At 50.0% G+C, this 22,005-nt stretch overlaps 1 protein-coding gene across 3 annotated transcripts in view; it reads right to left on the bottom strand.

The window, feature by feature from the left end:
- The window catches only part of NRP2 (neuropilin 2), a 187,092-nt gene that overhangs the window by 101,525 nt on the left and 63,562 nt on the right, over positions 1-22,005 (bottom strand). For all 3 annotated transcript variants that reach the window (XM_078680291.1, XM_078680292.1, XM_078680294.1), the window contains exon 3: positions 9,301-9,482. In XM_078680291.1, coding sequence (XP_078536417.1) covers positions 9,301-9,482 — 182 coding nt within the window. The remainder of the gene's footprint in view (positions 1-9,300; positions 9,483-22,005) is intronic.

Below are 22,005 nucleotides of genomic sequence, written 5' to 3'. Positions count from 1 at the left end.
TAGGAAAGCGCCTCCAGCAACACACCTGTTCCAGCGACAACACAACTTGGACCCTAAACCAGTGCACCCTCACCCAACAAAGCACCTCATACCAGGACCACACCCCCCCCCCCCCCACCCAGAAGGACAGCCAAATAAAGGGAGGGAGGGAGGGACACAAAAAACTAACGATCCTGGCTGCTGTGTCACTGCACCCAAACCGCGTGCAGTGACACGAAATGGCCGGTTAAATACTTAACCAGCCCAAATGCAGCCCAAAACCCCCCAACCAGCCCAAACCAGCCCAAAAACGCCAGCTACGGCGAGACCCGAGGGACATCTTCCTAACCCCCCCCCCCCTCCCCTGGTGCCCCAAAATTCCCCGGGGGGGCGAGCCTCCCGCTGGTCGGCCACCCCCCCAAATCCCCATTGGGGCACACCAGTAGGTGAGGGGGGGGGAGGAAGAATTGACACAGACCCCAATTGTGTGTGAAAAAGGCCGCTTTTTATTGGAATCAGGTGCACTTAAAACATTTCCCGCCTGGCCTGTGCCGAACAAAACTACTGCTCACTAAATAACAACTTCCTAACAACCCCGCACCCCCACCCCTAAAGTTTAATCCCAACATTGCACTGTCATACCACACGTCCGCTCACAACCTACCCCTCTACTGACTGCCACAGTGACCTCCATGACCTCACCCCCGTCTACCATACAGTCCCAGGCCTCCCGCAAAACCACCCTATCTCCTTAGGAAAGCGCCACTCGAAATTCGATACGAATTTCGACCCCCCCTTAGGACTCCTGCCTCCTGGGATACCTGAGCACCCCCAAAGCCGCATCCAACGCCTCCTTCATCTGTATTATATACAATTCCATGCCATACCTGGACAGGTGAACCCCATCCTCCCGGAAAAAGTAAATTGCGCCATACCGCAATTCCGGGTGCTCCATCCGCCCCACCCCCTCCCTGGCACAGAATACCCGCATCTCCCGGTTAATCTTCCTTCGGGCCCTTTCAATGGCCCCCGGGCGCTCCGCCCCTCTCCACACCCGCCTGGGAACAAACTCAGACCAGATAATATGGCAGCCCGCCCACTGCCTCTTAATTTCCCTCAGGTCCCTCTTCATCTGTTTGAGCAGCGCCAACCCCTTGCACTGCACCAAATCATTCTCGCCCAGATGAATCAACACCACATCTGGGCACACTCCCCCTCTCACCACCGTGTTCAACAAAGGCAACAACTCGTGCCAACGCCTACCCCCTTTCCCTCTCCAATGACAACGGTACAACCCCACGTCCAATCCCAAATTGAGTGTCCGATGACTGTCCCACTCCGCCTGTTCTGCCCTCTTGATGAATGAATGTCCCACAATATATACATTCAGAACAGCCACTGCCGGCCCCGCCACAGCACCTGTAAAGACACACAAGTCAGAATCGGGCAACACAGCTATACCTACAACCCCTCAACCTCCCGCAACCGCACATACGTCCGGTAACAATCCGACCTCCACCGCCCCACCCTCTGTATCTCTTCCTTGCCCCAACCCCTCCGCGCTGCCTCCGTCGCCGCCCCGATCCGGAAGGAGTGCGTCCCGAACGCCATAGGGTCCTCACCCATGTACCGCAGGGCGCGCCGCAGAACCCACAAAGCCTGAGACGCCGTCACACCGTCCCTCTCCCCACGTCCAAAACCTCCCTCTCCGACTCGCCTCCGCCTGCCATCAACCTTCTACCCCACTCCGCCGGGCACACCCCCTCCCGACCGCCCGGCCCCAGTACCACCCAGGTCCCGACCCCTCGCTGGTCCGTCTTCGAGCGTCGCAAACGCACCGCCACCTCCCGATCTCGCACCTCCACGTCCCCCCACAACACCCCCCGCCTCCCGTTCGCGCCCAGCAACTCCGACACACGAAAGGCCCCGAAGAAAAGCCAGGACATCAAGGTAGAAAACCGCACCATCTCACCTTCATCCCTGCACACCCGCGGCAGCGCACCAATTACCCCTTCCAGCAAATCCACCGTGATCGGACGGCGCAGCCGCACCTTCGCACCCTTTTCTCTCGCCCACCCTTCCAGCAGCCGGGTTCCTAGTTCACCTGCCGACGGGGAATGCCCCCACCACATCTTGCCCATGAATGCCACCGCCGACAATTTGCCCGCAATCGACACCCGCGACAAACCCTTATCCATGAGCGCCAGCATGAACCTTACCACCTGATCCTCGCGCCGCCACCCGTCCCATTGCCTCACCGCACCTGACCGCAGGAATTCCTCCCATGCCAGCTCGTAAGCCTTCCACGTAGACACAGCAACTGACCCTTTCACCAGCTGAAAGACCCGGCCTCGCCCACCGACCACATGTCCTCCGGCACCGGTGTCCTGGCTTCCTCCGCTGTCGTGGCTAGCCCATGGAACCTCTCCCACTGTGAACGAGACAAAGCATCGGCAATGTCATTGTCCACGCCCGGCACGTGGCGCGCCTGGAACAGTATGTCATTCTCCAAGCAGCGCAGCACAAAAACCCTCATCAACTTCAGCACCTGTGCGTCCCGCGCCGACTGCCTGTTCACCACCTGCACAACAGCCATGTTGTCCACTCGAAATAACACGCGCTTGTGCGCCAACGCCCCTGCCCACACGGTAACCGCCACCACCAACGGGAACAACTCCAAGAACGCGATGCTCCTCCCGCCTGCCTGCCAATGCGCCGGCCACTGCTCCGCACACCACCTTCCGTCCCAATACAGACCGAAGCCGCCGACGCCCGCCGCATCCGAGTACATGGTGACATCCCACTCCCAGTCCTCCGCCGGCGCCATTGGCACCCCATTGAACCTCTCCAGGAACGCCCGCCACATGCGCAGATCCTCCTTCATACCCGCGGAAAGGCGCACATGGTGATGGGGCAAAGGCAAACCGGACAACGCTAAACCCAACCGTCGGCAAAACGTTCGGCCCGCCCGTACCACGCGGCAAGCAAAATTCAAATGCCCCAACAACACCTGCACCTCCCGCCCTGTCACCTTCCTCCTAGACAACACTCCATCCACCAAAACCAACATTGCAGCCCTCTTATCCTCCGGTAGGCGTGCTTCCATGGCGACCGAGTCGAGCTCGATACCGAGAAAGGACAACACCGTACTGGGACCGCACGTCTTCTCTGGCGCCAAGGGAACCCCAAATTCCCCCATCAACCCGGCCAAACCATCCAGCAGCCGCTGACAGTCCTCCGCACCGGGCCGCCCCACCAGGAAAAAGTCATCCAGATAGTGCGTCACTGACTCCGAGCCTGTGCGCCTGGAAAAGACCCACTGCAGAAATGAGCTAAAACGCTCAAACAGCGCGCATGAAATGGAGCACCCCATCGGCAGCGCCTTATCCACAAAGATGAGACCTTGGAACTGGATCCCCAGCAACTGGTGATCCGCCGGGTGCACCGGAAGGAGCCGGAAGGCCGACTTTACGTCGCATTTCGCCATCAGCGCGCCCCGCCCTGCCGTCGCAACAAGCCGCCGCGCCACGTCCACCGACGAGTAAGTCACCGACGCCAATTCCGCCGAAATGTAGGCATTTACCGACTCCCCCTCCGGCCAGGACAAGTGCTGTATCAGTCTGAACTGCCCCTCCTCCTTCTTGGGCACCACCCCGATGGGTGAAATGATTAGTCCCAGCAGCGGCGGCACCGCGAAGGGGCCCGCCATCCGGCCCTCCCTGACCTCCTTGAACAATTTCTCCCTCACCACACCCGTGTGTGCGTTCACCGATTTCAGATTGTCCGCCCAGCGAGCAATCCGAGGGCCCCCGTACCCCAGCCGAAAACCATCCCGGAAACCCCGACGCAACACTGCAGCATCCTCCGCCCGCGGATACGCCGCCAACCAGGGCTCCATCCGCTCGATCCTAACCGGCGTACGAGCCTTTGCCCAGAGCCCCGGCTCCCCCCCCTCTGCCCCCTCCCCTCCCCCCACCCTGACCCCCTCTGGCAAGAGCACCTCCCTGTACGGGCAGCTGTCCCGGAGGGCCCCCGGTCCCCCAACAACGCAGCACTGGGTGGTTCCGTCCACCCGACGAGCATTCGTGCCGGAAACGGCATGCCGCACGCCCGCAGGCCCCCTTATTAAAGTCCCAGCAGGCTCCGACTGCGGTCTGGCTGCTCGAAGCTCCCTGACCCACCCCCCCTCGGGTGGGGCGAGCCGCAAAGGGAGGGGAAGCAAGCGGCAAACCGCTTGCTGTGTAGATGGTGCGGCCAAACTTGGCCCCTCCCATCGTCTGCTGATAAAGGTCCGAATCCAGCTCCCCCCATTGCGCATCCGGGTCCCCCGCCATGCGCGCCCGGAACTCCTCATCGTAGTGTGACCGCGCATATCCGCCATAGGTCACCTGCGCCCTCCGCACCACATCCATGTATTTAAAGAGCGCGACGCACCTATCTGGGAACTTCTCGCAATACACGCTCGCGTATATGAGGAAAGCCGCTGACCAGTTGTCGAGCGTCAAGGGCACCTTCGGGCGCCGCGCCAGCTCCTGCTCTGCCTCCTTTGACCCCTCCTTAGACGTCAACTCCCTGTGCAGCAGCTTCAGGATATCAATGTATTCCCCCTTCCAAATCTTCTCCTTAGTCGCCGCCGAAAGGTGGGCACCCAGTGGCTTGGTCAGCCCCATGTACGGCAACTTCCGCACCGGAACCACACAACTCTCCTTACCTCCCCCCGCCGCCACCTTTTCACCCGCCGCCACTGCCCCGTCGCCCGCGCTGGATCCCCCCTCGTCCGGCTGCGCGCCGTCTGTGCCAACTCCCGCGTCCTGCACATACCGACCCCGCACCAGCCGCCACCCATCCTCCCCCTCGCCCCCCGACCCTGCACACAACGCCTCTTGGCACCCCCCGCACCATCACTCGTCTTACCTGGCGTCAAGGTCGGCGTCCTTGCTGGATCCCGCCGCCTAACCAGTGGATCTGAGGGGGCCGTCACTCTGGGCGCTTCCTGCCTTGCTGGCACCTGCAATACACTTCCAACAACATTACCAGCCCCCCCGTCTTCCCGAAGCTCCCCTTCCTCCTCCGACTCATCAATAGCCGGCACCACACCACTCCGGCCCCCCATTTGGGGTTCCAGCCGGCTCAAACCCGCTCTTTCCCGACACACCCGCATCAACTCCAACAGGTCCACACTCGCCCTTCCATCCTCCGCACTCGCATTCGTATCAGAGACATGTAACTCCATCCTCGTTCCCCTACCCCCGGCGGCCGTAAGGACCCTTAGGGGCGGGGCTGGCGGAGACGCACCGCGCCTCCTGTCGCCATGGTCATGAATAAGGTCCCTCGCTGGAGCACAGCCGTCCGCACCAAACAGAGCTGGCCCATCCACTCGGTGGGTGGGAGCCGCATGCTGCTCCCCCGAGCGCCTCGCAAACAGCTCCTGCCAAGGAAAAAAGGTGGAGTCCAGCATGCCAGGGTAAAAACCATGCTCATCCCCCCCCCCCAAGCACCGCCCCCTCCCCCACTCCCCCACCCCATCGCCCCACCCCTCCCCCAACCCGCCGAATGGCCCCCCCGCCGCGACGGGACCCCACCGCCCCCCATTTCCCAACCCCCTTCCCAGCCCCCCGACCCACCCCATCCCCCGTAGCCCCAACTCGGGCCCGCACTCCCCCCGCGGCCCGGACCCCATGCCCCCCCCCCCAAGCTGCCTCCCCGCTCCCCCCCCCTCCCCGTAACCCGCCCACTGCCCTCCGCTGCTCCCCGCCCCTTCGTCGTCTCCCCCTACGCCTCCACAACCCGACCTACCCCTCCCGCCCGACCCGCCGCCAACCCCACGCCCCTCCCCGACTCCGCCCCCCACCACGCCCCCCTTCCCCCCACTAACTCCCCCGCCACTGCCCGACCCACCCCTCCCCCCCGGCACGCCGCCACCCCCACGCCCCTCCCCCACCGCCCCCACTCCGCCACGCCACTCCGCTCGACCCCTCCCGCCGCCCCTCCCCCGCACTCCTGCGAACTCTGGACCGCCCTGGCCCCCCTCGCCTCCCCCCTCCTCCGTCGAAGACGAGCCCCAGTCCAGCTCTGTGTCCACCCCCCCTCCTCCCCCCACCTCCTCCTCCATGTCAGTCTCCTCAATCAATAGTGGTGAAGCCGCCCCCCCACCCTCTCCATCTGGCCGCCCCCCGCAGTCCCCCTGCCTCGGACCCCCTCCGCCCCCCGCCCCCTCTCCCCCACCGATCACACTCTCCCCCAGAACCTCCGGCACCCGCCCCCCCTCACCCCCGCCCCCACCCTCCCCCGGCACGGCAGCCTGCACTTCTCCACTCACCCCCTCCGACCCCCGACCCCCCAAGACCAAGCCTGCCTCGCGGGCCGCCCCCGCCCCGCCCCCCACCACCTCCATAAACACCAGGGGCTGCTTCCTCCCCTTCCGCCCGGTCCGCTTTGCTCCACCCTTCGCCTTGCCCCGCGGCGCTGCCTCAGCCATTCCCGCACTACCCTTCGCGCCCCCGCCCCCCCTCCCTCCTCGCGCAGCCGGCCGCAGCCGCGGCGGATCGCAAGCCACAACAGCCGCAGCGGCGCCGTCAGCAGCGCGCCGCTGCGGCCTTACCTTAACACCGGGCCGCAAAATGTCCATGCGGCCCGCCTCCCGCAACAACCGCAGTGCCTCTGCCACGCGCGGGTCATCTCCCTCCGCCATTACGCCACCACAAGACCAACCAAATACACCACGCACGACGCGCACACTTCGGCCACCGCCTCCGCCCTTCACAAATCGCCGCTGAAATCACGAACCGCCGTCTAATCCCTCTACCACACTTCAACCACTACACAAAAAACTAACGATCCTGGCTGCTGTGTCACTGCACCCAAACCGCGTGCAGTGACACGAAATGGCCGGTTAAATACTTAACCAGCCCAAATGCAGCCCAAAACCCCCCAACCAGCCCAAACCAGCCCAAAAACGCCAGCTACGGCGAGACCCGAGGGACATCTTCCTAACCCCCCCCCCCCTCCCCTGGTGCCCCAAAATTCCCCGGGGGGGCGAGCCTCCCGCTGGTCGGCCACCCCCCCAAATCCCCATTATCCTACACACAAATGCTGACATTTTGTAATGGCCGCTCCGTTTCCTCATCACAAACACGCGTCTCACAAATATTTGGACAGCATCAGCCTTTCGAGGGGTATGAAGGAAACAGCTTTCACTTTTCCAGGCAATCGTTTGCAACGGATTCTGGACAGTTGTTTTCAGAGCTGAGGCAGAGGCGCCGGGTCTTGCACACCCTAAACAACGCTCCTCGCTGACTCCCTCAAATAGCGCCTGGTAGTGAACCCCAGTGCTTCATGGCAAGGGAGGAACACGGAGTTAGTCATATCTGTTCTGACTTTTTAGGTGGGCCTTTCTGGTGAAAGGCAGGACTTCCAAGCAGGGCTTTAAGTGGGCCGGCTCCTGCCGGTGCTCTAAATAGCAGGTGCTGAGATAAGTCCCTATCGGGCTCTCCAATTCTGCCCTAACCCTGAGGATGAAAACAAATCCTAACTCTGCAGCAGTTCCAGCCTTCACTTTCTTTGATGTAACTTCAAAGAGACTCTTTATAGTTCTTTCACAGTCTCATCATTTCAGAATTGAAGAATTTACAATATTCTATATAACGAAGCCATAATTGTTACTTATTTATCTTATGCAACTAACAACCATTGACAAAGCCAATAGTCCTGGCTTGTTGTAGGTGTGATGTTACTTGTTGTGTTATATATCTGGATGCAACGACAGAAGCATCAAATTACAAGTGGGGCAGCATACCATGCAAAGCACAGATTTTTAGCATGTGTTTTTTAAGCCACGCCCTAATTGCATTACCACGCACCTTTGAGAGACCCCCCACCCAGTTTTTTCATCCCACCTAAAGTCCTGCTCCCAGACATGACAGATATGTGCAGCAATGATGATGTCCACCATAAGTCAGAATGCCGCATCAAACCTATTGTGAGTTGTGACTGGGCCGACAGAGGCCTGTATTGGGATGATGCAGTACACAGTCAACCTATCCCGAAGCGCTGCCACTTGTGAAAACTCCTGGCCACAAAATCAAATTGCCTGTGACTATCTGAACTCCACTATTGAAAATGTGTCACTGACCCCCACGGTCAAAGAGCAAAATAAAGAAGCCAGGAGGCTTGGGAAGGTAAACAGTAGGGAACTACTATACGAAACGATGATATTGCCCTTTTTCTGGATTCAATTTGTTGAGCTTAGAAGTGGTGTGCATTTTCCCATAGCCCACGCTATGCCCTCTTCTCGCTGGAGAGATTTCTATGTTTCGACTAAAAGAATGGTCAGGCGCAATGTCAACAGCACTCCAAAGAAAGACAAATGAGATTAAGAATTGTAAAATCCCAAATTCTAAATCTAAATATCGGGCTTGAAATAATTAATACAAACTCTCGTCTCTTAGGCACCGGCTCTCAGGATGAAACCCTGCTTCCTATGTGCCAGGACTTCCGAACTGCCCCATACACAGCTCCATCTTTCACAGCGGTCATATTGAGGATGGAAATATGGCAGCCATTGTCTCGCTCCAGAACTTTGACAACTTGGAAGACTTCATAATGAAACATGAGGACAGAGGATGGTCAGGACCAGGAGCTGCTTGCTTGCCCTGCCCACCTGGAAATGCATCTCCTACATAAGTATGTGTGTGTGGGGTGGAGAAACTCTAGTCAGCGTGAACATGGATCTGGGGCATCAGAGTGCTTTGTGCGGGTGGAAAACGTGGACAAACTGACTACCAACACAGATTGTGCCTCTTAGAACTGGACATGGCAGCATTTCTGGAGAGAGCATCTGCAGATCTAAGACAGACTCAACATAGTTAGAGCTGGATACCACAAAAGAATAGGATTTGAGCATTTGTGGAGCATCACAGGCTTTGAAATATGAAGAGGACTGGGGAAACCTGGGACAGCTTTGGGGTACAGGAAAGTGTCAATCAAAACTGGATAAGTAATCCTCTTTGTGAAGAATGATGGGTTTACAACCTGGTGTATGTGACATGGATTTGTTCAGTCTATAAATCCAAACTTATGAATACGTCCCTATTTCTTCATTCATTGATTGGAGAATGCGTACAGTTAACTCCCAACAGGAGTGGCAGATGAATGCGTGGTGAAAGAAATGAGCTCTTGTGGTCAAGTTCTGAAGTCCACTCAAACATTTTGATGCGGGTTTTCTAGCCATACATATGCAACCACTATTGCCTTCTCTAGCGATGTTATGTCCTTAATTTACTCTACAGAGTGACAATAGTTAGCTAAGCACGAGGCACAGACCTGTCTTGAAGAGCTCGTAGCGTAGGGAGAAGCCGGCCCCCTGCCGGGCGTAGTCCGAGATGAACCTGATGTAGAGAGAAGGCCCTGAGGAGATGATGGCTGCCGGGGCGATGTTCCCACAGTGCTTCCCGAGGGTCTCCGCCGTCTCGCTGTCTCCATCCCGGATCTCAATGAAGTCGTACCTGCACGGGAAAGAATGCAAGTCAAATGTCCATAAGAATATATTTCTTGTACATTATGTATATCTGAATCAATGCAAGTCAACACTCACCAACTGTCCCGGAGTACTAGAGTAGGCAGCAACAGATCTGACTCTTAGAAAACTATGCCATCTCAAACTTTTTGCATTGTGGGGTGTTCTTAAAAGTGATCATCATTGACATAAAAAAATAAAGCCCAACGTACTTTCACACTTCTGACTAGTTTTGGCATCGTTTCACTCTACCACAGACCGCATTTGATATGGAGAGTTGTGGTAATGATATGTCATGTCGTTTCTTTGTATAGTACTTTATGCCAAGACACTGAGATGCTTCATAGCACTGCGTGGGGAGGGAGAAAAGGTGAAAAAGAGGGCCTGGGGCAGAACAACAGGAATCCATTATTATGTGGCTCTTGGTAATTCAAATGTTGCTATTTCTAAGCATTGCAAATAACAAGAGTTACAGCGTTTTAACCTTCTTTACTTAATAGTTGCTTTCCCAAGGAAGTCGATTGGCGTACATCTTTGCCAAATTGCCCTTGCGATGACTTATCAAAGCACTTTACCCCATTTTGTCATTTATATTCCCATCCTCAGGAGCGCTTCCAAAGACCAATCCTCCGCTCATCCATAATCAGATCTCAAAGAGAAGTGATGTTTCATTTGCAGCAACTGTGTGAGTTGGATCTCTGTGTAGAATTTTAAAATGTTACTCGTTGTGCAATTAGGATCAGAAACCTCTATGGTGCGGTTTGAAGAATGTTTCAGCTGTTATGAACTTTTGTGACCCTAAGAATTGGATTTGATCAGGTTTTAATTATGTTTTGTACTAATTTTATGTAGTTTTATGATTGTTTTGTTTTATTCTGTGGTTTTATGACTTGAAATCAGCCAAATAAAGATCTTTGACTGAGTTACTATTAGCCAATTCGATTATGCTCAATTTCTCAACTTTGGAAATTTAATAATAAATAGAGGCAGTCCAAGACTGTAATTTGTTACACTCAGGTTTATCTGCCAGGGTAGAGTAAAAACCATGATTCCCAAAATATTTTACTCAGATTTTTTTTTATGGTTCCTGTTTCTTGTTTGCCAATACCACTAACCGCCTCAATTTTTAATTTCTTTATGTTTCAGTTGTGATATTGTGGTAACCCGAAAAGTTGGCACTCCATATTCCATATTCCAGGAAGGTTGCATGAGACATAGTAAACACAAATTTTGCATTTGCAATAAAGATTATTGATCAGCCGTGGTTATTAATTGGTCAACAATAACTTCTTAATAAAATCCTCAGGATTGTATAACACGAGAAATTAGAGTGGAAATGGCATTGTATATTTTCAAGTATTAAGTATTGGAAAGTATCTCTTGGTGCAATCTTTGAGGCAAGGTTTGTATTCTGTGGTCAGCAGAAGTGTTCGGCTACTGTTCTGCTACTTTCTTTGGTGGAACTCCTCGGCTCTAGGGGTCCACAGAGGTTCTTGAGGGCATTTAAGCCAAGTGATTGCTAGATGTCTACAGTACCCATAGAGATCAGTGGACCCATAAGTGTGTCCTTGGCCCACTCTCCCAGTATCTAACAACAAGAGGAGCTTAGAGGGAAAAAGGCGGGTACCTAAGGGAAAGCCCTCCACTCAATGAAATTCCAACACAAGAAATCCCTGTACCCAGGACTTTAGTTAGTAGTCATCTAACGGGCATGAGAACATCCTATCTCAGAATCTTCTATCGTCAGATTCTAGATCTACCCTCTATATGACTGGGTATCTATTGTCTCTAATGCCCTACTGTCCATGCCTAAACACTATTTGCAGCTGCTAATAGGGGGTTCCCGTGTGTATTCAACTCGACACAACCTATTATGTCAGCCCTACTACATACAACCACACACAAATAATGAAAACAAGAAAAAAAGAAAAAAAGAAAAAAAAACAAGAAAAAAAAAGAAAAAGAGAACAAGAAAAAATGTGTGGCGGAGAGGAAGGCACCTCACGGGCGAACACCCTCAGGGAAAATTGGTCAGATGTTTACCAATACTTTGCCCCTTTCTCATCATCGGTTGCCATTCCTTTTCCAGTGAGCAAAACATATCACAACACCAAAAGAAATTAGTGAGACAAATAATACAACCAACGGTGCAGAGAAAAAAAAAAAAAGCTCAGAGTATAGCTTCTTGACATAACACACAATACAGAGTGAAATTAAGATCAGCAGTCATACCAACTATACCACTTTATTACTGAGTAAGGTATGCACTTCTGAATTAAAAAGGCTGGCAGCTTGTTATCGCGTACCACTACCTGTAACCAACATGTTTCACTGCCCAGTAGTCTTATGGCAGATTCATCAGGGTTAGCACTCTGTTACTGCACCAGCTTTGGACTTCTTTAAAACAGGAAACCTATACCAGCCATGTTTGCTCGTAAAAGCCGGTCACGCAATTCTCCGCCTTACTGCAGAATGTAGTATCATTCGTGCAGGTCTCGTAACGGGACCGAAAATCTGGGATGATTTTCGGTCCCGTTACGAGACCTGCACGAATGATACTACATGACACTACAGGTAGTGGTACGCGATAACAAGCTGCCAGCCTTTTTAATTCAGAAGTGCATACCTTACTCAGTAATAAAGTGGTATATTTGGTATGACTGCTGATCTTAATTTCCCTCTGTATTGTGTGTTATGTCAAGAAGCTATACTCTGAGCTTTTTTTTCTTTTTTCTCTGCACCGTTGGTTGTATTATTTGTCTCACTAATTTCTTTTGGTGTTGTGATACGTTTTGCTCACTGGAAAAGGAATGGCAACCGATGATGAGAAACGGGCAAAGTATTGGTAAACATCTGACCAATTTTCCCTGAGGGTGTTCGCCCGTGAGGTGCCTTCCTCTCCGCCACTCTCCCAGTACCCAAGCCATAATATGGTGATAGGCCAGGACTCACCCCATGCCAGACAAAGCCATGGGGTACCGATAAACACCCCACACATAAGGTTTTAAAAAGCCTATTAAAGGATAGTCTTATATGCAAGCTAAGCACCATTTTACCCACCCCCCCACAAAAAGGTGATTGAGATCAATAAAGAACATATCTCAGCAATGCCGTGCAATGAAGGGAATGAGCTATGAACAAGAGGAAATAGGATACTGTGTTGCACTATATTATATTGCGGTATTTATACAGCTCTTCATACCCCTGATGGGTTTGCCCAGCATTTGAAAAAGATATAGGAATGATTTGTGAATACAAACATACATTCACAACTAGAAACAAAGGCATGCTGTCCTTCTTAGCGAGGAGAACACAGATGTAGACATTGGAGGGCGGCAAGAATAGCAAGATTGCTAAGAATCCCATGGCAAGCAGTCATTGGGTATCCATTTTATAGTGGTGCTCAACATGTCTCCTGCCATTTTCATCCTTCAGCTCTCAAACGCAAGACACTGTCTGTTGGCGGTGACTCTGAGATGAAACAGCTATGTGTGAGCAGGTGTCCGGCGAAGAGGTGCAAGGAGTAGAATGGGGCATATGTCTTACTGCAGTGTGTTATCATCAGAGATGACTGGAGTGGTTTTCCCTCTGTCCTGCAGCAAGCTATTCTTTAATGGAAGAACCCCACACACTTACACAACTCTGTAAATGTAGTGATCATTGCATGCTTGTGCTTTGTGATATTTGTAGGTCTTTCCTGTTGTAATCCTTCTAATAGTTTATATACGTGATTACAGATAAATTTCAGCCTTACATTGTTAACGGTCTGATGTTCTGCTGTGTATGGGACCTCACTGGACCTTTTTTGTGTCTGTCTCAGCCCTGCTGTTCTTCTGGAACTCTGAAACCTGCTGGAAACCTTCAGTGTCCATGTAGACCAGGCTGTATCCAATCATGACAAGCTTTATTAATCAAAAGTCGCATGCATAGCGTATTGGGTCCATTTTTGAGCCAGAAGCGTTTAAAAGATGAGCCAAGTAATATCTCAAAAACATGTTTTTTTAACCCAAGAATATTTTGGATCCCTTTTCTGCATTTTTGGCAGCAGGAGAGCCTCCTGTTCATTTTTGCAGAAGTTGTTTTGATTTTGCCGACCTAAAACCCATCATTGTAGCTGGTTGTTGCCGATGTTCTGCAGGAAGAGTTTTTTAAAGCTCTTCATGGGTTTGAAAGTCCACTCGGATAAGGAAACATCAACCCCCCCCTTACCCTATGGCAGTCAACTGAAAGATACCGTCGGTTCGAGCGCCACAGAAGAAGAGGAAGTGACGTCATTCCGGTTCCTGTATGACCACCTCATCAAGAAACAACCCAGGGAAATGATGGGGCTGGGCTCGAGAGCAGGACCGTTCATAGGGGTCGCGGTACCCTCACTCTCCTAGAGCTGCAGGAATCACACTGACCTCATGCCAAAAAGACTTACAGGAAGAAAGTAACGAGGGACAACAAACTCACAAAGGCAGAGGGTGCGCGTTGTTCAAAATGTACACTGAAAAGTGAAAATCTTAAAGCTGGAAGGCTTTCTAACACTCCCAGGGCTGGTTGTACAGCCAGGCAAAACTAGACAGCTATCCACTGCATGACCTACACAGGACACTACAGTGTCCCTTGTAGAGGTGGCCAAGGGAACAAATTAACAGGGACTGCGTAGGGTCTGGCTATGGTCCAAGAGCTACAGCAGGGGCCGAGCCATCATCATATATGGCATGTAAATTGTGCAAAAAAAGGCCATGTAAAAAGTGATAAAGTTGCTGCATAATTTGAAACTGTGTATTTTAACATGCACAAATGTTTCTCTTAAGTACAATTGTTGTTTTACTGCATTGTGTATCGTTTAATAATGATTAGAGATAGTTTCGAAATATCAAGTTAGAAATAGCCATGCCCGCCGCTATGACAACCATGCCATTAGATAACCAAGAAGCAAATCAGTGGCACGTGTACCCAATATGTGGCCTAGGTTGTTCTATATAGATGGAGCAATATTTATAACAACATATAAAAGAGAGGATTTTAGACAGCACACATACTCTACTGATTTCAAGGTTCTTTCAAATATAATCACAAAGAGAAAGGAAGCAGTGAAATAAGGTAATTGCCATTGCTGACACAATTAGATCAAATTGGGCAGCCAGGATTGATCCCAGCTTTCCAGGCTCCAAGTTGTGAAATTCATCCACTAGATGGTATCGCCTCGCCTCTCCTGCTTCACATCAAAGGTTAATGCCTTGTCTTTAATCCTTTGAAGAGCTACTTCAGTACAATGTGATAAATAAATACATATATTATATTCAGTGGCGGCTCCTCTGCTAAGGCGGAGGAGCATTGCCTCATTGCTTTTCAGCAGTGTAAGGAACATAAAATGGTAATAGTTCAATGTTATTTTCATTTTATTTTTTCTTGTTGGGGCAGCTTTGCCGGGTGGGGCTGCTCTGCTGACAGACCAGGGGAGGAGTAGTTTTCACTCCGTAAGTACATATGCATGTTTGGACGGCTGCCTGCATTAGAGCCTGGGTGGAAAACATGTCCAGGCACCAGTCCTCATCTGAGCGCCGAACCAGGGTGCTCAGACCAATCACAGCGCTGCATTGCAGCATTGTGATTGGCTCAGGGGAGCCTGGGTGCTTCCTGTTCTGGCCGAAGGGACAAGGAGGAGAGACACAATGGGGAGAACACATAGGAGGTAAGTGAAATGTTATTTCTTATTTACCTCCACACCACCACCCTGATCCGTGCCAGCCGCCACTGATTATATTCATGTTGAATTAAAAAGACTTTCTTTAAAACACAGTACAGAGTAAGGGAAGGCAGGGATCCCTGTTCCCATGGCTTAGCAAGGACGCCCATTTTAGATTTCAGGAAAGGCTCAGCAGCTTCCCTGAATGGAATTGAAGACATTAACGAAAAAACGTTGTCAAAGAGGCAATGGAGTTCATATGGCACAATAAAGTGCAGGGCTTAGCTGCCTTTATCATGTTTGCGCTCTGGGCTTTTTGGTTTTCTGTTACCCCCTGGGTTGCGGTAACATGTCAGACGGGCTGACCACTAAGACTGAGCAGAGAAATGCGAAAGTATTTGGAGAAACAATATTGGGGTAACATCCCTATTAGAGCACTTTCACATCACTCTTCAGGCACTTCACTACCAGCCCATCTGAAGAATAAACATGATGCAGTGCTGAGAAGCACCTCCTCAGACGCTAGGGTGGTGGAGGGGGACTTGTGGGAGAGAGGTATGGGGGGCATGGTAGCTGAGGTAAGCGGGTGGATGGCAGACGTCACATGGCGGCTCTTCTCGTTTTTTCCTCGATATTCCAAGAAGACCTCAAGCTGAACCAGAGACCGGTACCTAGCTTGAGCTTGGCTCAAGCCTTCAGTAGCTTGCCCACCTCACATCCCTTGACGCAACAAATAAGGCATCTTTACAAACTGAGGTGGGTGGCAGAATGTCACTTTGCAAAGGACACCCGACATTCGTGTACCAGTCTTGCAGATATTGGCACTGGGAAATAAAGGATGTCACCACGAATCACACCATATGATCAACTGGAGAACAAAGGCATGGAACCCATGCCCGGTTGGTCCTACCGTTAAGCCACAGCTCCCATCCGGCTCACATTCTGTCCTAGCAGGCAAGAGGCGGGCTGGTCTGTGAGGAAACATGGGGCATGAACTCTCAGAAGAATAGGCAGAGTCAGTAACGCACCATCTGGTGGTGGGTCTGCAGCGGGGTACAAGCAGATCACTAAAGTTCACCCTTTCACTTTCCGCCTTACACAGCATCCCCCCAACTACAGGCACGCCCCACTGAGTGGCGTGACAGGCCCACAGAGAGCGTGGGTAAATCTGTGCTAGGAGAAAGATGTTTTCATGGAACAGCTTGGTTTATTTTTGTTCTGCTAGGATAGTTCATCCTTCCTGGCCTTGCAGAGCAGGGCGAAGGGATTTCTGAGAAAAGCAAAGAACGCTTGACGAATGTATATCGAAAAAAAGAAGAATTTATGTGGATTTGAGTGGACCAATGGACTTGGTGTGCTCTGTTATTGGAATAAGAGTGAAATGCCAAGCATGCAAGGGCCAGAGGCGCATTTAGACGAAGCACTTTGGGATTAAATATACAGCTTGCACTCAAATAAACAGACACGTCTCTTAAACCACTCGCCGCCTTCTGCGCGCATCTCTGTGGAAAGTGATGGACTGCGGATTACGAGCTGGAAATATACTTGGTTACAGATTTCAGAGAGGAGGCAAAGAAAATCCAAAAAGCCTCCATCTTTTAGATTTGCGTGCCCAAGCGCGGAATATAACTTAAAATTACTGAAGGTACCTACAGTGCACAGCATCAACCTGTATGCCTTGGGTGTATATTTCTGAGAAGGCCTTTCCACGAGGTTAGTTTATTTGACTAAACATTTGTGTTACCATGTGCAACCCATCTCTCCGAAGCGGCTTCGGATAAAAGTGCAGGCCATTAGCTAATATGGCCCAGTTGTGACACATTTTGTTTCTAGAACATTGGCAAAGACGTTTTACTGCCTTTTTGTCCTGTCAGCGCCACCATGCAAGTCAACCCAGATGCCCTTTATAAACAAACAGGAGGAGAGCCATCTTTCTACCATACAAGTCATTGGAGAGGTTCCTTTCTAACATGCAAGTGTACACATTGCGACTTGAACGATCCACTTAATGGAGAGGCACCTATCAGCCGCGTACCTCAACACAAAGTACAACCTGAATCATACAGTTCATTGGCGGTGCACCTTTCTAATATACATGTCAACACACAAGGCACCTTGAATCAAATCATTCTAAGAACAGACATCAAGAAACCGCACACATTTATGAAGACTCAATCTCGAACCAGTTTTTCGCCACCTCCTAAAAGTCGACTCTGGAGGGTAAAGAAAATGGGACCCAGGGGGACCTCGGCACGAGCCGGTGTCCCCCTGGGAGGTTTCGCGCGGTGGAACAATCCACCTGGCGCGTGTGGGCAAGGCGGTGGTTGGGGGCGGGATTAGAGGAAGGCAGTTTTAGGAGCCGGGGGCGGGAATGACATCACTAGGAAGGGCGTCTCGAGGAGTGTGGCGTCGTTGTTTGTCCCACCCATCCTTCCCTCTTTTTTAATTTTGTTTTTTATTTATTTTGTTTTTTAAATTAAAAATAAAAAATCCTGTCACTTTAAAACAGTTTTCAGTGATCCTTTCGTTGTTTATAGGTTTTTAGGCGCTTTGTGGGGGGGGGTCTGGATAGTCTAGAGCGGGCTTAACCTTTCCCTCTGGGGGTGGGGGGAGGGTAGGGGGAAAAATGGTTATGGAAATATAATGAGGAGAGAAAGAAAATGTTGGGATTGTACAGTATTGGGGGGTTTATTGATAAGTATTGTTGGGAATGTTTTGGATATATATTTTTGGAAAAAATGTTTGAGAAAATTTCGTAAAATGTGTTCTTTATCTCTTATCAAGTTCAAGTAAAAAGGACTATCTGTTTTGACTGTTTTAATAAAAGTGACCTTTTTTGCTAAGTATATTAAGGTGTGGATTGTTCTTATTGCGCGATGCAACAGTGTTGTCTAGTGGTCAGTCAGGGTACAGCATGGGATGAAGAATGAAGAAGGGCTGTGCATGCACCTCTGGCAATGAAGAGTGAGGTTAAGAAACAACCCGGGCACCACACTCAACCATTAGCAACACTGCTGCAGGCGGCCCGCCCATCAGATCCAACATGGCCACTACTCTTTAGAAACTTCATTTTGAAAGGTAACACTTCTGGGAAAGCATTGTCAGGCAGACATGTCAGTAAATAGCTCACTGCTAGGCATGAAAAGTAGCAGTTGTGCAAACCTCAGCAACAGCCTGTAATTCCTCCTCGAGCCCGATAGCAGGGTTGCGTCGTCTGTAAAGACTACGTCTGGTGTCGGGAACAGCAGAGTGGACCTCCCTGAAATACACAGAGGAAGACCTACACTTTGGGGCTTTTCTGCAGGTGGAAATTTAAGAGCTATTTGCAGAGCTTTAGAATTATGTCTGTGCCTAAATCCTGTTCTGTAATGAAACGAAGCATCCGTATTATCAACACGCTGTACTTAACTGCTGATAAAAACGTCCCTGTTACCAATGACAGTTACAGTATGGTACTCGCGAGGATGTAGGCCTGAGCTGCCAATCACAGGATCTGAAGCTGCGACCTGCAGGTTGCACAGATATCTCTGCCAATTAGCGCTTAAATCGAGGAGCTATCTTACAAGTCCCACCCATTCTGCATGTGACAGGAAACCCAGCAGCTCCTCCCCCGTCGCGCTCATAGACTGACTTTTACAGGGCACAGGGACTCCCGACAGAACCCTATAAGTTAAATAGCAAAGTCCAGTTAGCCCTCTAGCAGAGAGATGTAGAAAGTGCGGCAGCTGCTGAGAGCTGTAGGTCACCCCCCAGTCTGTCTAGTCCGAGGAGCCGTGAAAGTCTCTCTTCACACTCCTGGGTCTGAAGGTTCTCACATTCCTGGCGTGAAGTGATCAGCTAACACATGCCATTAACACCGGCGGAGGCAGCGGCTGCTCGTTAGCTCACGTCAGGCCCAGCCGTCCTCCTGGGAGGGACCATTGTCTCCACTGGGAGGGGGGTTTGGGAGCCAGTAATGGCAGACCCAACCTTTACGAGAGCTTTTAACTACCTGCTGGTTGCTCACTCACGTGACACGCGAGTGGGATCTCTCCCATGTGTGGCCTGCGGTATCACGGATGCTAGCCGGGTACAACTTCGGGACTACGAGTCCCAGGGTGCAAAGGGAAAACAGGATTGCATAAAATACTAACACATGCATTCAGAAACGTAGAGGGGACATCAAGTGTAGCCAAAATAAACAGCACACTTTCCCCTGTCACCAGTAACATACATTCTAGAATGCCCGTTTGCTCGATGACGTTTATTTGGCTTCTGAGATCTATTGTGACATCATTCACTGGCTGGCCCCTTTAAGTTTTCTCCAGGAGTGAATGAATTATTCGATAATGTGGCCTCTTACAGGCGATGTTTGCTTCTCAGTCAACACATCTCTGTATTTTTTCAATTGATACAGTTTCTTTGTTTCTTGTTGTCTGCTTTCAATTTAGTAGTTATGTTTCTAGGCCACTAGATGTATTGTTTGCTTTTCCTCTAATCCATTGAAAGAAAGAGTATAGCCTGCTTGTCCTCGCACAGCAGGAAATCGCCTTTCACTTGCGAGATGCGCGCCGATTGAAACCCCTGGCACGTGCACTCGATTCCCGGCTTCCCCAGCTAGACACATACAGTGATCCTGGGTAAATGATGGGATATCTTTGAGCCTCGTTTCCCTCAACTGCAGAAACACACAGACTTGCCATCAAAACTGTTGACAAAAGAAAGGCTGTGCTGCTGTCTTATTGTTGATACAGTGTTGTGCATTTAACTGTGTGGGCGATAGCACGTGTTAGCCAATATAAACCTCTCGAAGTGCCTGTCTGAGCATACATCACAACGGTAACTTTGTCACAAACACCGCCTTTTTTTCTGCACAAAGAATTAACAGACAGAGACTGTGTTTCTTCACGTAGATTCGATTTAAAGGAGCATACATCTTTATTCGGAGGCGAGCACGTGCTTGTTTATTGTGGACTTGTAAACTAAAACTACCCCCAAGTAGAGTGTTTGATCTTTGCCGTCGCACTTTCTGCTGAAAATGGGATTTCCTGTGGGTTTCCGGCCAAGCAGAGGGCCCACTCCGGGGGCTGCAATAACCAGTGTGGTAAAGTTGGCCATGCCTGGTGAGGTGCCAGACCGAGGCTGCTGCCCGCGAGCTCCCCGCTTTGATCTGCCGCCCATGGGCCAGGCTGCAGGCTGTAAAGTCGGATCACTTATTTACAAGGCCCTGTCCCCACTCGTGGTCATTTCATGGCATCGGTCATTATTGCGACAGCGAGGTGGAGAGTGAACGGTAGATTGTGCCGCACTGTGTGTTTCTGGGGGGACCGGGGGAGGCGGGGCTGAGGAGATCTTAGGAGGAGGGGGCACTACCCACCACCACCAATAATAGAGGCATTTTAAAGAAAGATGCAGCTTGATTACTTCTGGACATGTTTTGAAATGGTACGGTCCGCCCGTTTTTGACCTAGTATGAAACATGCCTTATGAGGTCATGTAATGTTTTGTTAAACCAATCAGTATTGGGCATTTCTCATTATAATGCTATGGCTGGCGCTGTTAAATAAATAAATCCCTTTCTACGTTGTAAATATAAAAGCACTCGTCATTCTGTAGTAAATCAGATTTCCAAATAGTGCAGTACACTACATTTTAAGATGATGCGTGGGTGCACACATTCGGTACAGTGTCAGGCATGGGCTTTTGATTTTACTAGAATTATATATATATAAATGATTTACAAGTATAATATATGTTTTTTTAGATCAAAATCTATCTTTGCTTTTAGACATTTTTTTAATATTGGGAGGGGCTCGTTAGCTCTCCAAAATCTATCTTTGCTTTTAGACATTTTTTTTAATATTGGGAGGGGCTCGTTAGCTCTCCAATCAATAAAGTTTCAAAAACACCATGACAATACAAGTATTGACAAAGCCAAAAGGCTTGCAAACAGCGTGGTATTGCAGTCTCGGTTTGGAAATGGTTTGCTATATCTACTTTTGCAACAAGACAGAATTATTATTATTATATGTTAGAGTGGATTATACATCGAGAGAGGTTAGGAGGCTTCTCTTCGAGAGAGTGTAGCAGACTAGCTTTTTAGATCATGTGATACACTGGGTGTTAACTTTGTGTCGGTCCACGACACCTATGCAAATAGTCCACAACGCTCCGTAAAATGTAATAATATTTGCAGATTTAAAAAGAATATTGACAAGAACAAGATCAATGTAAAATTGATTTAAAACATTCTGTGAATGAGAAGGAATTGGAAATTGGAAACTAAAAATGAATTTGGTATCATTACCTTGATTTGTGGGAGTAGATTATGTACAGTGAACAGTATTTTCACTGTACATGATTGTATGGACAATTTTTGGCTTCAATTAAAACACTAATATGCACAAACAAAAACCATACAGTAGGAGCGAAAAAGCCAAAGCAATATGCCAAAGCCTATCATATCGCGTTATCTTTTTTAAATAAATCCCAATTTTGAAATGCTCCAACCTTCCAATTAAAATTAAACTTTCGATTTTTGCATATCCTTTGTTTATGTGTTAAACAAAATATGTAAAAATGTAGGTATTTGTTTAATATATACTTGTTTTTGTAGTGTTGTGTATTGTGTTGAGGTTTAATCATATCAATTGGAAAGGTGGACCGCTGGTGTAGTACATCAGAGGTGAAAAAAAAGTATATGTTCTTACAGAATGATTTAGTAAAATCCATTGTGGGATGACTTTGTACACTAGCACGAGATGGGATGGTAATTTTTAGTACATCAAATTCTGAAACACTGTAGTACATTAGCTTTCAGGAAGCTTTATTAAAATTATTTTCAACACGAAGTCAT

The sequence above is a fragment of the Lissotriton helveticus genome, chromosome 3_1 (assembly GCF_964261635.1).
Source record: "Lissotriton helveticus chromosome 3_1, aLisHel1.1, whole genome shotgun sequence".
In the NCBI taxonomy this organism is placed as follows: domain Eukaryota; kingdom Metazoa; phylum Chordata; class Amphibia; order Caudata; family Salamandridae; genus Lissotriton; species Lissotriton helveticus.
The sequence above is the reverse complement of the archived record's forward strand: the minus strand, read 5'-3'. Positions and strand labels throughout refer to the sequence as shown.